Consider the following 16,181-nt stretch of genomic DNA (forward strand, 5'->3'; position numbering starts at 1 on the left):
AGCACTCATGCAGCCCCAGACCATGACACTCCCACCACCATGCTTGACTGTAGGCAAGACACACTTGTCTTTGTACTCCTCACCTGGTTGCTGCCACACACGCTTGACACCATCTGAACCAAATAAGTTTATCTTGGTCTCATCAGACCACAGGACATGGTTCCAGTAATCCATGTCCTTAGTCTGCTTGTCTTCAGCAAACTATTTGCGGGCTTTCTTGTGCATCATCTTTAGAAGAGGCTTCCTTCTGGGACGATAGCCATGCAGACCAATTTGATGCAGTGTACGGCGTATGGTCTGAGCACTGACAAGCTGACCCCCCACCCCTTCAACCTCTGCAGCAATGCTGGCAGCACTCATACGTCTAATTGCCAAAGACAACCTCTGGATATGACGCTGAGCATGTGCACTCAACTTCTTTGGTCGACCATGGCGAGGCCTGTTCTGAGTGGAACCTGTCCAGTTCAACCGCTGTATGGTCTTGGCCACCGTGCTGCAGCTCAGTTTCAGGGTCTTGGCAATCTTCATATAGCCCAGGCCATCTTTATGTAGAGCAACAATTCTTTTTTTCAGATCCTCAGAGAGTTCTTTGCCATGAGGTGCCATGTTGATCTTCCAGTGACCAGTCAGTATGAGGGAGTGTGAGAGCGATGACACCAAATTTAACACACCTGCTCCCCATTCACACCTGAGACCTTGTAACACTAACCAGTCACATGACACCGGGGAGGAAAAATGGCTAATTGGGCCCAATTTGGACATTTTCACTTAGGGGTGTACTCACTTTTGTTGCCAGCGGTTTAGACATTAATGGCTGTGTGTTGAGTTATTTTGAGGGGACAGCAAATGTACACTGTTATACAAGCTGTACACTCACTACTTTACATTGTAGCAAAGTGTCATTTCTTCAGTGTTGTCACATGAAAAAATATACTCAAATATTTACAAAAATGTGAGGGGTGTACTCACTTTTGTGATATACTGTATATATATATATATATATATATATAAGCTGGTTGAGAGAATGCCAAGAGTGTGCAAAGCTGTCATCAAGCCAAGGGGGGCTACTTTGAAGAATCTCAAATATATTTTGATTTGTTTAACACTTTTTTGGTTACTACATGATTCCATATGTGTTATTTCATAGTTTTGATGTCTTCACTATTATTCTACAATGTAGAAAATAGTAAAAATATAGAAAAACCCTGGAATGAGTAGGCGTGTCCAAACTTTTGACTGGTACTGTATATGTATGTATGTGTGTGCCATTGTATGTGTCCATACTTGAAGACGACGTCCTGCACATCAGTGAGGGTTGCTCCGATGCTCTTCAGCAGCAGATTGAGGGATTGGACAGGAATGACCTCGGTCTCCCTCTTCTCCTTATTACCATCCTCTCCTCCAGAACTCAAAGACAAACTCAGGTGCAACTGCCAAACAAACACAAACACACCTTGCTATAGCTACATAATTTCATGATAGAATCCATTGCTACGGTGCATAACTGGCCTATAACAGTTCATGACTAGATGGCCTACTGGTCAAGCCATGCTGTCTGGAAAATCTCCTGGCCCTAACGTAATATAGCATATAAGTAGTAAATGCACTGTAATGACACTGACGCTCACCTTGATGGGAGAGATGTGGAAGTACTCATAGAGACTGATAGGGGACGTGTCAGCGGCTGAGATGTTGTTCAGCTCAGTCTTCAGATACTCAATGTCCTTCTCAAACAACTCCACCTGAACACCACCGAGGGAGAGGAGAGAGATATTGACGAGGAGCGGAAGTGAACCCAGGAACTCGAAAATAACTTCAATTGCTTTTGTAAACAACAGCTGTTTCGTCACAGTTCTAAATTTAGTCTAGTTGTTTTCATAGTATTCGCAGGTAGGATTGTTCTTACGTCCGGGGACAAATCTATTTCAGAATATTAAAAGTTGATAGATTTCCCAAAGAAGCATCGCAGTGGGCTGCATTGCCTGCAAGGATAGTAATGTTAGCAGCAGGATGTGTGTACAAGGGTAAGTTGTTTATCAAGTTAACTATATATTCTAGGTAACGTCAGCTAAGTACATGTAAATAGGATAGACAGCCATCCAATATTTGTTATTTTAATGAAACAAACGTTAGCTTGATCTGCTAAAAACAATGTTAGCTACCTAGATAGTAGCTAAGCTAGCTAGCTAATGAACAGATTTTCAGTCCCAAAGAGAGAACTATGACAAATTATAGAAAAATGATACAACAAATGTTATATTACTTGAGAATAATGAAGTAATTTCTATGTTTTCTAACCTCCGATACAGAGACCTGCGAACTCTGCAGATGAAGGTCACAAAGAGAGTCTCAAGTCCTGGAGAGACTGAAGGGTATATCTCCAACGGGTTATATACACTGTAGTTTCTCTTGCTCCTAGAGATCTAGCTACTGGGTGTGCAGGTTTCTGTTCCAGCCCAGCCATTCTGCTTATTATTTGTATTAGACCCTATTCATTTAACTATTCAATCATCTCTTGTTTTGGAGTAAGATGAATGTCTAAACCCATTAACTGTTTACATAGGCGTTCTTTGTATGATAGGAAATACAGTGTTGATTCTTGAATTTAAGTATAACCTATTTTTTGGTCAGTGAACATTCCCTTTTTGTCTCTTATTTGGTTGTCACTCACTCTCATTTTATTTGATGATATTACACAGATTTGTAGCCGATGTCATTGATCATTGGTGTGGGTGTAACAATGCCTGTATATGGCTGACCTAAGATGCAACCCCTCTCTAAAACAGCACTTCATACCCACAAAGCAGCATCAATTATCCTACCAAACCCATGATCTTGGTTAGGCTAGGATAACAGTACTTTAGGTCTCAGGGTGGGTGACAGCACCACATGATGGCGTGGAGGTAGTGGTGTGGATCAGAAAACCAGTCAGTATCTGGTGACCCCCATTTGCCTGATGCAGCACGACATCTACTTCACATTGAGTTGATCAGGCTGTTGATTTTGGCCTGTGGAATGTTGTCACACTCCTCTTCAATAGCTGTGCAAAGTTGCTGGATACTGGCGGGAACTGGAACACGCTGTCGTACACATGAATCCAGAGCCTCCCAAACATGCTCAATGGGTGACATGTCTGGTGAGTATGAAGGCCATGGAAGAACTGGGACATTTTCAGCTTCCATGAATTGTGTACAGATTCTTGCGACATGGGGCCGTGCATTATCATTATTAAACCTTAGGTGATGTCGGCGGATGAATGGCATGACAATGTGCCTCAGGATCTCGTCACAGTATCTCTGTGAATTCAAATTGCCATTGATAAAATGTAATTGTGTTTGTTGTCCGTAGCTTATGCCTGCCCATACCATAACCCCACCGCCACCATGGGGCACTCTGTCCACAACGTTGGCATCAGCAAATCGTTCGCCCACACGCCGCCATACATGCTGTCTGCCATCTGCCCAGTACAGTTGAAACCGGGATTCGTCTGTGAAGAGCACACTTCTCCAGCGTGCCAGTGCCCATTGAAGGTGAGCATTTGCCCATTGAAGTCAGTTACAACGCTGAACTGCAGTCAGGTAAAGACCCTGGTGAGGACGACGAGCACGCAGATGAGCTAGACGGTTTGTGCAAAAATTATTTGGTTGTGCAAACCCACAGTTTCACCAGCTGTACGGGTGGCTGGTCTCAGACGATCCCGCAGGTGAAGAACCCAGATGTGGAGGTCCTGGGCTGGCGCAGTTACACGTTGGTCTGCATTTGTGACGCTGGTTGGCCATACGGCCAAATTCTCTAAAAAGGACGTTGGAGGCAACTTAGGGTAGAGAAATTAACATTAAGTTCTCTGGCAACAGCTCTGGTGGACATCCCTACAGTTAGCATGCCAAATGCACGCTCCCTCAAAACTTGAGACATCTGTAGCATTGTGTTGTGTGACAAAACGGCACATTTTAGAGTTGCCTTTTATTGTCCCCAGCACAAGTTGCACCTGTGTAATGATCATGCTGTTTAATTAGCTTCTTGATATGCCACACCTGTCAGGTGGATGGATTATCTTGGCAAAGCAGAAATGCTCACTAACAGGGATGTAAACAAATTTGTGCAAAACATTTGAGATAAATACTTTTTGTGCATATGGAAAATGTCTGGGATCTTTTATTTCAGCTCAAGAAACATGGGAACAACACTTTACATGTTGCGTTTATATTTTTGTTCAGTGTAGAAAGTGTTATTGTTTGGACAGTTAAAGGTCTATAGCAGGGGTCGGCAACCTTTTGTGTGGAGTGCCAATTAACAATTTATCCTAAGATTTTTTACGATCTGCGTGCCAGTTATGATTTTCATATGTGCATTACAACTAACTGTGTCTGTTGAATATCTAATTGCTCACAAACTGAAGAATTCCATAGCTCGCTAAACAGAGGCGCTGTCCAAGATTAAGCACTACGGGCTTAATCTTGGAACACAGATTCTATTGGTGAATGATACAGTGACATTTAACCACACGGCGGCCAATCTTATCTTCAATCAGCTTTGTGAATCCTTTATGTTTCCCACCATAGCGGAGGCACGGTCAGATGTAATAGCGAATATGTTTTTAATAGACATCTCTCTCCTCAAAATGATCTGTGAAGGCCTTTGCTACATCGTCCCCTTTAGTAGTAGCATGCATGGGTTATAGACAAAGCAGCTCCTCACGTACCTGTTCTGGGTCACAGTATCTTATAGACAAAGTAGCTCCTCACGTACCGGCTCTGAGCCACAGTATCTTGCAACAACTGCCAGACGTGGAATGTCATTCACATCCACACTCTCATCAAGAGCCACACAGGTGCATCTTTCAACGCTACAGTTTGCTGCTTTTCAAACATCTCGGTAACGCGCCTTTCAACAGTTCTGGCAGACACAGGCATGCCTTTTATCTTTGAGATGATTGTGTCTTTGTTAGGCAATCCATCAAATAAAGCCTGCAAACTACTGAGGAAAGCCTCCTTGATATATTCCTCATTCGTAAATGTTTTTCCATGTTTAGCAATGTACAGGGCAACTTTGTAGCTCCCCTCTGTAGCTTGATTTTTGACTGCATGTAGATTTGTAAACATAACTGCTTGCTTATCATACCTGGACACAGCCCTTTTGATTCCTTTTACGCCTCATCCTTCAAGTTTTTCTCCCGTCTCGTTTCAAAATGACGGCGTACACTTGATGTCCGACAAACAACAGTTTTACAACAGAGATCACAAACAGGCCAGCCCTTCCATATTCCTTTGTCCAAGAGGGAATAAATGAGTGGACATCTGCCTTACTTTTCTTTACATTTTGCGCCCTGAACTTCTTTAAATAACAAAAGAAGGCTTGCTAGCTCTCATCTTCAGTGCTGTCTTGGTTTTGAATTTGTCGAGAGAGGCGAGGCAGGTCCTCTTGCACTGAACTAATAATATGAAACTCCTGCAAAATCATGAAAGCCCACTGGCTAATCAGGATTGACATACCTTGGGAACTACAACATTGCAGTGAATACCAATGCAATTTCGAAACCAGTGCATGCAATTTCAATAATTTTCTCCAGTTTATTAAAAGAAAAATACTGACCAAAATAAGTGATATAATAAATGTCAAGGCAAGGCTTAGCACACCAATAATTGTTTTTTAAAAAGAAAATAAATAAATATATAAAAAAAGAATCGGCTTTTTTTGGGTGGGTGGCGCTGTCAAGCCTTAGCGTGCCAAGGCAAATACCCTCGCATGCCAAGGCTGGCACGCGTGCCTTAGGTTGCCGACCCCTGATCTGTGGGCTCTTTGCACATGCTAGATCATTGGTTCCAATCTCCAGTCCTCGAGTATGTAGTGGAGGTCAATTGAGGGGAAGGTCAGGGTCTTACCGTCTGCTCTGATGTCATCACGCTGGCGTTCTCCGGGGTGAACAGATCCAAGATGGCGTAGAGGAAACCCAGGTCCAACTTCAAGTCCATCTCCTGGATCAGCACCATGAAATACCTGACGAAGTCAGGGGGTGGAAGATATAGAGACAGGCAATGAGAAAGTTGGCAGAAAGGAAGGTATGGGAACAGAGAGAGAGAAAGAAGACACAGTGAGAACAGAAGAGTGAGAACAGAAGATAGAGAAGACACAGAGAGAGAGAGAAGACACAGAGACAGAGAGATGGAACAGAAAAGAGATTGAACAGAAGGAGAGAGAGAGATGGAAGATAGGTGGGAGAAAATGAACTATAGCGATGGACTCACTTGATGCGGGAGATATCTGAGTGTCCGGCTGCCCTGGTAACAATGCTGATGTCGGTCAGAGGTTTGGGCTCTAAAGGACATGTGGAGCAGAAACACCCATAGCTATGTGTTTATCCAGAGTACTCCACTCTAACAATGTGTATGGTTGCGTCCGAAATGGCCCCCTTTTGGGACCCACTTAGGCCCATGTAAGTGTGACTGAAAAACACAGAGGGACTTGGACAGAGTTTGGTACTGACCTGAGTCCATGGTGACAGACTTTGGTAGTTTTATTGGGTAGAAGACATAGGGAAAGATTGCTCCAGGCAGCTGATTCTGGATCTGTGGAAAAATAAAGGACTCAAAAAATGGAACCAAAAAAAAAAGGTCAGCATGAAAGGAATGGCATTTAATTGAACTGAATAGTTGGCCAAATGACTAAATGGTCAATGTAAAAAATCTATGGTATGATAGTCAGGTCGGGTGGGGACCCACCATACAGTTGGATAGAGTGCAAACTTTTCAACTCTCTGGAACCCACCTGTATGCGGTTGATCTGGACACGGTAAGCACTCTGGCGGGCCGATACGCTGTACTCCACCTTCACCCCCGGAAGGAAGTTCCTCCTGATTGGAGCATCATATGGCTTCATCATCCTCATGTCTTGCCTATTTGGCGTCAGAGACACCTGATAACAGAGTTAGCACACACACACACACACACACACACACACACACACACACACACACACACACACATACATACATACATACACACACACACACACACAGGTTATACTGGAGCTGTGCACAAATTGAGAACCACATCTACCTTTACAAATTGTATAATTTTCAAGGGGCAGGATCTCAAGTGGATGGTACATGGTATCAGACGCATGGATACTGTACAGTGGCATATCCAGTTGCTGTCTGACCTGGAAGTTGCTCTCCAGGTCTAAGATGGCGTTGTCCACTGATCCACTCTCGGTGTACTCTCTGAAGTGGGTCTCCAGCAGCGCTACATATTTAAAACTCAGGGGTTTCCAGCGAGACTTCTTCTTTGGCTTGAACTCCCACACCACATCTGAACTACACACACAGGAGGAAAGCACACTGAACATGCTGCTGTTCTGAAATTGGAACCACCTTTCCACTCACAGTACAATCAACTGTAGTACCATCATACCATAGTGAGTGAGTGTATATACCATGTGAGTGTGTGTATACCTGGTAATGCCAATGAAGGACACCTCCTGGTGGCTGCTGTTGTTGACCAGGGAGACACCAACGTCTTGCAGGGAGAGGATGATCTCCTGTTCAGCCAGCTCGGCCTTCTCACTCTCACACAGCAGCTTGTAGATCCGCCTGTCCTCGGTGAACAGCGCCACCCGCTGGAGGCCCTCGTAGAATGAGATGAGGTACAGCTTACCCTCCTCATTCACGTCCAACCGCAGGTCCTACACACGGATCAAGTGCACATCAGATGCAAAGAAAGCCTCCACAACTTTTTACACTATGTTTATACTACTGTACGTATTTTGTCTGTCTCGTAGAATTTTAAACTGGTTATCATCATTTTGCTTCCCTTGTAAAACTGCTCAGGTCATCAAACCAGTGGTTTGAATGGGCCAAATCTGATGTAACAAGAACTGCCACAGACAAAACTCCAGGGGTTGCTAAAACGGCTGTTCTCAAAACAGTGTGTTATGGACTTGTGCTCATGTACAACGCACTTGAACTCACCCTACTGTCTGAGTGCTTAGCTTACAGAAACGTATCACCTCTATTGCCTATGCAGACAAACTGATCCACTACAGGAACCTTATCAACACACCAATGAGATCGAGGATCCAAATTCACTGTCTCTGCTTGGATGTTTCAAATTCCACAGACCCCCCTCTTGCGCAGTGGAACCTAGAACAATATGTGACCACTTAGTTATGGTACGGTCTTTTCAGCACCACGATTTGAAAATAACCCTCATCAAGATCTGTTGCCTACACCTAATAATCCTACTTATCACTTATTATTATTATTAAAAATAGAAGATTATCACTTATCACAATGGTGCTTGTTTAGTATAGTTAGATCAAAGCTGAATTAATATCTCACAAGATCACAATGATTCATTAGTATTTTATAATAATACACCAAAAACACCTCCTTAGTCATTTATCTGAAGCTGAATAGTTTAAAAAATCCTCAACACAGCAAGCCACTAGGCCGGATATACAGTGCATTCGGAGTGTATTCAGACGCCTTGACTTTTCCCACATTTTGTTATGTTACAGCCTTATTCTAAAATGGAATGCATTTCAATTAACAGGTGTGCCTTGTTAAAAGTATATTTGTGGAATTTATTTCCTTCTTAATGTGTTTGAGCCAATCAGTTGTGTTGTGACAAGGTAGGGGTGGTATACAGAAGAAGGCCCTATTTGGTAAAAGACCAAGTACATCAACTGTTCAGAGGAGACTGCGTGAAATCAGGCCTTCATGGTTGATTTGCTACAATGAAACCACGACAACCCAATTGAGATGGTTTGGGATGATTTAGACCGCAGGGTGAAGGAAACACAGCCAACAAGTGCTCAGCATATGTGTGAACTCCTTTAAGACTGTTGGAAAAGCATTCCTCATGAAGGAGGTTGAGAGAATTCCAAAAGTGTGCAAAGCTGTCATCAAGGCAAAAAGGTGGCTACTTTGAAGAATGTCAAATATAAAATATATTTTGATTTGTTTAACACTTTTTTGGTTCCTACATGACTCCATATGTGTTATTTCATGGTTTTGATGTCTTCACTATTATTCTACAATGTAGGAAATAGTAAAAAATAAAGAAAAACCCTGGAATGAGAAGGTGTGTCCAAACTTTGGACTGGTAATGTATATACACTGCTCAAAAAAATAAAGGGACCACTTAAACAACACAATGTAACTCCAAGTCAATCACACTTCTGTGAAATCAAACTGTCCACTTAGGAAGCAACACTAATTGACAATACATTTCACATGCTGTTGTGCAAATGGAATAGACAACAGGTGGAAATTATAGGCAATTAGCAAAACACCCCCAATAAAGGAGTGGTTCTGCAGGTGGTGACCACAGACCACTTCTCAGTTCCTATGCTTCCTGGCTGATGTTTTGGTTACTTTTGAATGCTGGCGGTGCTTTCACTCTAGTGGTAGCATGAGACGGAGTCTACAACCCACACAAGTGGCTCAGGTAGTGCAGCTCATCCAGGATGGCACATCAATGCGAGCTGTGGCAAGAAGGTTTGCTGTGTCTGTCAGCGTAGTGTCCAGAGCATGGAGGCGCTACCAGGAGACAGGCCAGTACATCAAGAGACGTGGAGGAGGCCGTAGGAGGGCAACAACCCAGCAGCAGGACCGCTACCTCCGCCTTTGTGCAAGGACGAGCACTGCCAGAGCCCTGCAAAATGACCTCCAGCAGGCCACAAATGTGCATGTGTCTGCTCAAACGGTCAGAAACAGACTCCATGAGGGTGGTATGAGGGCCCGACGTCCACAGGTGGGGGTTGTGCTTACAGCCCAACACCGTGCAGGACGTTTGGCATTTGCCAGAGAACACCAAGATTGGCAAATTCGCCACTGGCGCCCTGTGCTCTTCACAGATGAAAGCAGGTTCACACTGAGCACATGTGACAGGCGTGACAGAGTCTGGAGACGCCGTGGAGAACGTTCTGCTGCCTGCAACATCCCCCAGCATGACCGGTTTGGTGGTGGGTCAGTCATGGTGTGGGGTGGCATTTCTTTGGGGGGCCGCACAGCCCTCCATGTGCTCGCCAGAGGTAGCCTGACTGCCATTAGGTACCGAGATGAGATCCTCAGACCCCTTGTGAGACCATATGCTGGTGCGGTTGGCCCTGGGTTCCTCCTAATGCAAGACAATGCTAGACCTCATGTGGCTGGAGCGTGTCAGCAGTTCCTGCAAGAGGAAGGCATTGATGCTATGGACTGGCCCGCCCGTTCCCCAGACCTGAATCCAATTGAGCACATCTGGGACATCATGTCTCGCTCCATCCACCAACGCCACGTTGCACCACAGACTGTCCAGGAGTTGGCGGATGCTTTAGTCTAGGTCTGGGAGGAGATCCCTCAGGAGACCATCCGCCACCTCATCAGGAGCATGCCCAAGCGTTGTAGGGAGGTCATACAGGCGCGTGGAGGCCACACACACTACTGAGCCTCATTTTGACTTGTTTTAAGGACATTACATCAAAGTTGGATCAGCCTGTAGTGTGGTTTTCCACTTTAATTTTGAGTGTGACTCCAAATCCAGACCTCCATGGGTTGATAAATTTGATTTCCATTGATCATTTCTGTGTGATTTTGTTGTCAGCACATTCAACTATGTAAAGAAAAAAGTATTTAATAAGAATATTTCATTCATTCAGATCTAGGATGTGTTATTTTAGTGTTCACTTAATTTTTTTGAGCAGTGTATTTTTTATCAATCTACACACAAAAACCCACAATGACAAAGTAAAAACAGGTTTGCACATTCATAAAAATAAAAAATGTAGAAGAAATACCTTAACATAAGTATTCAGACCCTTTGCTATGAGACTCGAAATTGAGCTCAGGTGCATCCTGTTTCCATTGATCATCTACAACTTGATTGGAGTCCACCTGTGGTAAATTCAATTGATTGGACATGATTTGGAAAGGCACACACCTGTCTATATAAGGTCCCACAATTGACAGTGCATGTCAGAGCAAAAACAAGGCCATGAGGTCGAAGGAATTGTTCATAGAGCTCCGAGACAGGATTGTGTTGAGGCACAGATCTGGGGATGGGTACCAAAACATTCATGCAACATTGAAGGTACCCAATAATACAGTGGTGTCCATCATTCTTAAATAGAATAAATTTGGAACCACCAAGACTCTTCCTAGTGCTGGCCGCCTGGCCAAACTGACCAATCGGGGGAGAAGGACCTTGTTCATGGAGGTGACCGAGAACCTGATGGTCACTCTGACAGAGCTCCAGTTCCTCTGTGGAGATGGGAGAACGTTCCAGAAGGACAACCATCTCTGCAGAACTCCACCAATCAGGCCTTTATGGTAGAGTGGCCAGACGGAAGCCACTCCTCAGTAAAAGGCACATGACAGCCCGCTTGGAGTTTGCCAAAAGGCACCTAAAGGCTCTCAAACCATGAGAAACAAGATTCTCTGGTCTGATGAAACCAATATTGAACTCTTTGGCCTGAACGCCAAGCGTCACGTCTGGAGGAAACCTGACACCATCCCTATGGTGAAGCGTGGTGGTGGCAGCATCATGCTGTGGGGATGTTTTTCAGCGACAGGGGCACTACTCAGAATCGAGGGAAAGATGAATGGCGCGAAGTACAGAGAGATATTTAATGAAAACCTGCTCCAGCGCGCTCAGAACCTCAGACTGGGGCGAAGGATCACCTTCCAACAGGACGACAACCCTAAGCACACAGCCAAGACAATGCAGGGGTGGCTTCGGGATAAGTCTCTGAATGTCCTTGAGTGGCCCACGTGAGCCCGGACTTGAACCCAATCTAACATCTCTGGAGAAACCTGAAAATAGCTGTGCAGCGACGCTCCCGATCCGACATGACAGAGCTCGAGAGGATCTGCCGAGAAGAATGGGAGAAACTCCCTAAAAACAGCTATGTCAAGCTTGTTGCGTCATACCCAAGAAGGCTGTACTTACTGCCAAAGGTGCTTCAAAGTATTGAGTAAAGGGTCTGAATACTTCGGTAAATGTGATATCAGTTTTTTATTTTGCATTTCTTTGTCATTATGGGTTATTGTGTGTAGATTGAAAAAATAACAATTTAATACATTTTAGAATAAGTCTGTAAAGTAACAAAACGTGGAAAAAGTCAAGGGGTCTGAATACTCTTCAAATGCACTGTATGCTTGTATTGAAACAAAATACAAGAAAGGCTATTAGTTAACACAATCTGCTCTAATTCGCCCACAAAACAGTAATTCAAGAAGATGTAAACTAATTGAGATCACATGATTGGCATGCAGTTTGGACATTTCAACGGTAAAACTGAATTATCATTCACAATTGACAGTGATGGCGGCCTATTTTGAAATTAGGTATGCATAACTCCAGCATCCCGGAGTCGCCTCTTCACTGATGACGTTGAGACTGGTGTTTTGCGGGTACTATTTAATGAAGCTGCCAGTTGAGGACTTGTGAGGCATCTGTTTCTCAAACTAGACACTAATGTGCTTGTCCTCTTGCTCAGTTGTGCACCCAGGCCTCCCATCCCTCTTTTCTATTTTGGTTAGAGCCAGTTTGCGCAGGTCTGTGAAGGGAGTAGTGCACAGCGTTTTATGAGATCTTCAGTCTCTTGGCAATTTCTCGCATGGAATAGCTTTCATTTCTCAGAACAAGAATAGACTGATGAGTTTCAGAAGAAAGTTCTTTGTTTCTGGACATTTTGAGCCTGTAATCGAACCCACAAATGCTGATGCTCCAGATACTCAACTAGTCTAAAGAAGGCCAGTTGTATTGCTTCTTTAATCAGAACAACAGTTTTCAGCTGTCCTAACATAATTGCAAAAGGGTTTTCTAATGATCACTTAGCCTTTTAAAATTATAAACTTGGATTAGCTAACACAACGTGCCATTGGAACACAGGAGTTATGGTTGCTGATAATGGTCCTCTATACGCCTATGTAAATATTCCATAAAAAATCTGCCGTTTCCAGCTACAATAGTCATTTACAACATTAACAATGTCTACACTGTATTTCTGATCAATTTGATGTTATTTTAATGGACAAAAAATGTGTTTTTCTTAAAAAAACGAGGACATTTCTAAGTGACCCCAAACTTTTGAAAGTTTATATATATATATATATATATATATATATATACATACATACATACATACATACATACATACATACATACATACATACATACATACATACATACATACATACATACATACATACATACATACATACATACATACATACATACATACATACATACATACATACATACATACATACATACATACATACATACATACATACATACATACATACATACATACATACATACATACATACATACATACATACATACATACATACATACATACATACATACATACATACATACATACATACATACATACATACATACATACATACATACATACATACATACATACATACATACATACATACATACATACATACATACATACATACATACATACATATATATATATATATATATACATACATACATACATACATACATACATACATACATATATATATATATATATATATATATACATACATATATATATATATATATATATATATATATATATATATATATATATATATATATATATACATACAGTTGAAGTCGGAAGCTTACATACACCATAGCCAAATAGATTTAAACTCAGTTTTTCATAATTCCTGACATTTAATCCAAGTGAAAATTCGCTGTCTTAGGTCAGTTAGGATCACTACTTTATTTTAAGAATGTGAAATGTCAGAATAATAGTTGAGAGAATGATTTATTTCAGCTTTATTTCTTTCATTACTTTCCCAGTGGGTCAGAAGTTTACATACACTCAATTCATTTTTGGTAGCATTGCCTTTAAATTGTTTAACTTGGGTCAAACGTTTTGGGTAGCCTTCCACAAGCTTCCCACAATAAGTTGGGTGAATTTTGGCCCATTCCTCCTGACAGAGCTGGTGTAACTGTGTCAGGTTTGTAGGCCTCCTTGCTCACACACTCTTTTTCAGTTCTGCCAACAAATGTTCTATAGGATTGAGGTCAGGGCTTTGTGATGGCCACTCCAATACCTTGACTTTGTTGTCCTCAAGCCATTTTGCCACACCTTTGGAAGTATGCTTTGGGTCATTGTCCATATGGAAAACCCATTTGCGACCAAGCTTTAACTTCCTGACTGATGTCTTGAGATGTTGCTTCAATATATCCACAACATTTTCCCTCCTCATGAAGCCATCTATTTTGTGAAGTGCACCAGTCCCTCCTGCAGCAAAGCACCCCCACAACATGCTGCCACCCCTGTGCTTCACGGTTGGGATGATGTTCTTCAGCTTGCAAGCATCTCCCTTTTTCCTCCAAACATTATGATGGTCATTATGGCCAAACAGTTCTATTTTTGTTTTATCAGACCAGAGGACATTTCTCCAAAAAGTACAATCTTTGTCCCCATGTGTAGTTGCAAACCGTAGTCTGGCTTTTTTATGGCAGTTTTGGAGCAGTGGCTTCCTTCTTGCTGAGCGGCCTTTCAGGTTATGTCGATATAGGATATATGGATATAGATACTTTTGTACCTGTTTCCTCCAGCATCTTCACAAGGTCCTTTGCTGTTGTTCTGGGATTGATTTGCACTTTTCGCACCAAAGTACGTTCATCTCTAGGAGACAGAACACATCTCCTTCCTCAGCGGTATGACGGCTGCGTGGTCCCATACTATTGTTTATACAGATGAAAGTGGTATCTTCAGGCGTTTGGAAATTGCTCCCAAGGATGAACCAGACTTGTGGAGGTCAAAAAAAAAAAATTCTGAGGTCTTGGCTGACTTCTTTTGATTTTCCCATGATGTCAAGCAAAGTTTGAAGGTAGGCCTTGAAATACATCTTCCTCCAATTGACTAAAATTATGTCAATTATCCTATCAGAAGATTCTAAAGCCATGACATAATTTTCTGTAATTTTCCAAGCTGTTTAAAGGCACAGTCAACTTAGTGTATGTAAACTTCTGACCCACTGAAATTGTGATACAGTGAATTATAAGTGAAATAATCTGTCTGTAAAAAATTGCTGGAAAAAATGACTTGTCATGCACAAAGTACATGCCCTAACCGACTTGAGAAATTTGTGGAGTGGTTGAAAAACAAGTTTTAATGACTCCAACCTAAGTGTATGTAAACTTCCGACTTCAACTGTATATATATATATATTCGGTATATTCGGTATATATATATATTCGGTATAAGTTTTAATGACTCCAACCTAAGTGTATGTAAACTTCCGACTTCAACTGTATATATATATATATATATATATATATATATATATATATATATATATATATATATATATATATATATATACAGTTGAAGTCGGAAGTTTACATACACTTAGGTTGGAGTCATTAAAACTTGTTTTTCAACCACTCCACAAATTTCTTGTTAACATAATTTCTTAATCAAAGTTTGTACCGAATATCATTATGGAATATTGTCTCAAAAATAAAATAAAAAATAAAAAAATATATTATTATTATTTATTTGTTGAGACAATATGTGTGCGTAGACGATGCAATTGGAGGAACCATTTTATGCATATTCCATAATGATATTCGGTACAAACTTTGATTGAGAAATGATGTTGTCATTAATTTAAAAAAAGAGCTCCCTCCCCTAAAACAATTGCACTACACCACGCATTAAATTGTATGTCTAGACTTGACAGAAATAGTAGCAAAAGGTGAATGTTTAACTTTCATTGCACACATAGACAAAAATGTTGAGATTACATAATGAAAAAATTTTAAATTCAGAATTTATTACTCAGCAGTGAGGCTGTCGGTCTGATCGAGGCGCAAGACCTAAGCTATTATGCGTTGTAGGTAGGTTGCACATTGCTCGAATAATATGGAAATAGGCCTAGGCCAACCATCAATTATTTTATTTTGCTCAGCTCTAAAGTTTTCTTTTGACTTCTCATTCGTTTCCATCTTGGTATTGTTGGACTTCACATTCATTTCCATCTTGGTATTGTTAGACTTCTCATTCGTTTCCATCTTGGTATTGTTTGACTTCTCATTCGTTTCCATCTTGGTATTGTTTGACTTCTCATTCGTTTCCATCTTGGTATTGTTTGACTTCTCATTCGTTTCCATCTTGGTATTGTTTGACTTCTCATTCGTTTCCATCTTGGT

At 41.8% G+C, this 16,181-nt stretch overlaps 1 protein-coding gene across 5 annotated transcripts in view; it reads right to left on the reverse strand.

Annotated features, from left to right (window-relative positions):
• The window catches only part of LOC129853213 (intermembrane lipid transfer protein VPS13A-like), an 81,332-nt gene that overhangs the window by 21,562 nt on the left and 43,589 nt on the right, over window positions 1–16,181 (reverse strand). For all 5 annotated transcript variants that reach the window (XM_055918993.1, XM_055918994.1, XM_055918992.1 and 2 more), the window contains 8 exons: window positions 7,451–7,680; window positions 7,159–7,312; window positions 6,766–6,912; window positions 6,485–6,566; window positions 6,246–6,315; window positions 5,883–5,997; window positions 1,629–1,742; window positions 1,285–1,430 (listed from right to left, as the gene is read on the reverse strand). In XM_055918993.1, the coding sequence (XP_055774968.1) occupies window positions 1,285–1,430; window positions 1,629–1,742; window positions 5,883–5,997; window positions 6,246–6,315; window positions 6,485–6,566; window positions 6,766–6,912; window positions 7,159–7,312; window positions 7,451–7,680 (1,058 nt within the window). The remainder of the gene's footprint in view (window positions 1–1,284; window positions 1,431–1,628; window positions 1,743–5,882; window positions 5,998–6,245; window positions 6,316–6,484; window positions 6,567–6,765; window positions 6,913–7,158; window positions 7,313–7,450; window positions 7,681–16,181) is intronic.

Source organism: Salvelinus fontinalis, chromosome 4, assembly GCF_029448725.1.
Source record: "Salvelinus fontinalis isolate EN_2023a chromosome 4, ASM2944872v1, whole genome shotgun sequence".
Lineage (NCBI taxonomy): Eukaryota > Metazoa > Chordata > Actinopteri > Salmoniformes > Salmonidae > Salvelinus > Salvelinus fontinalis.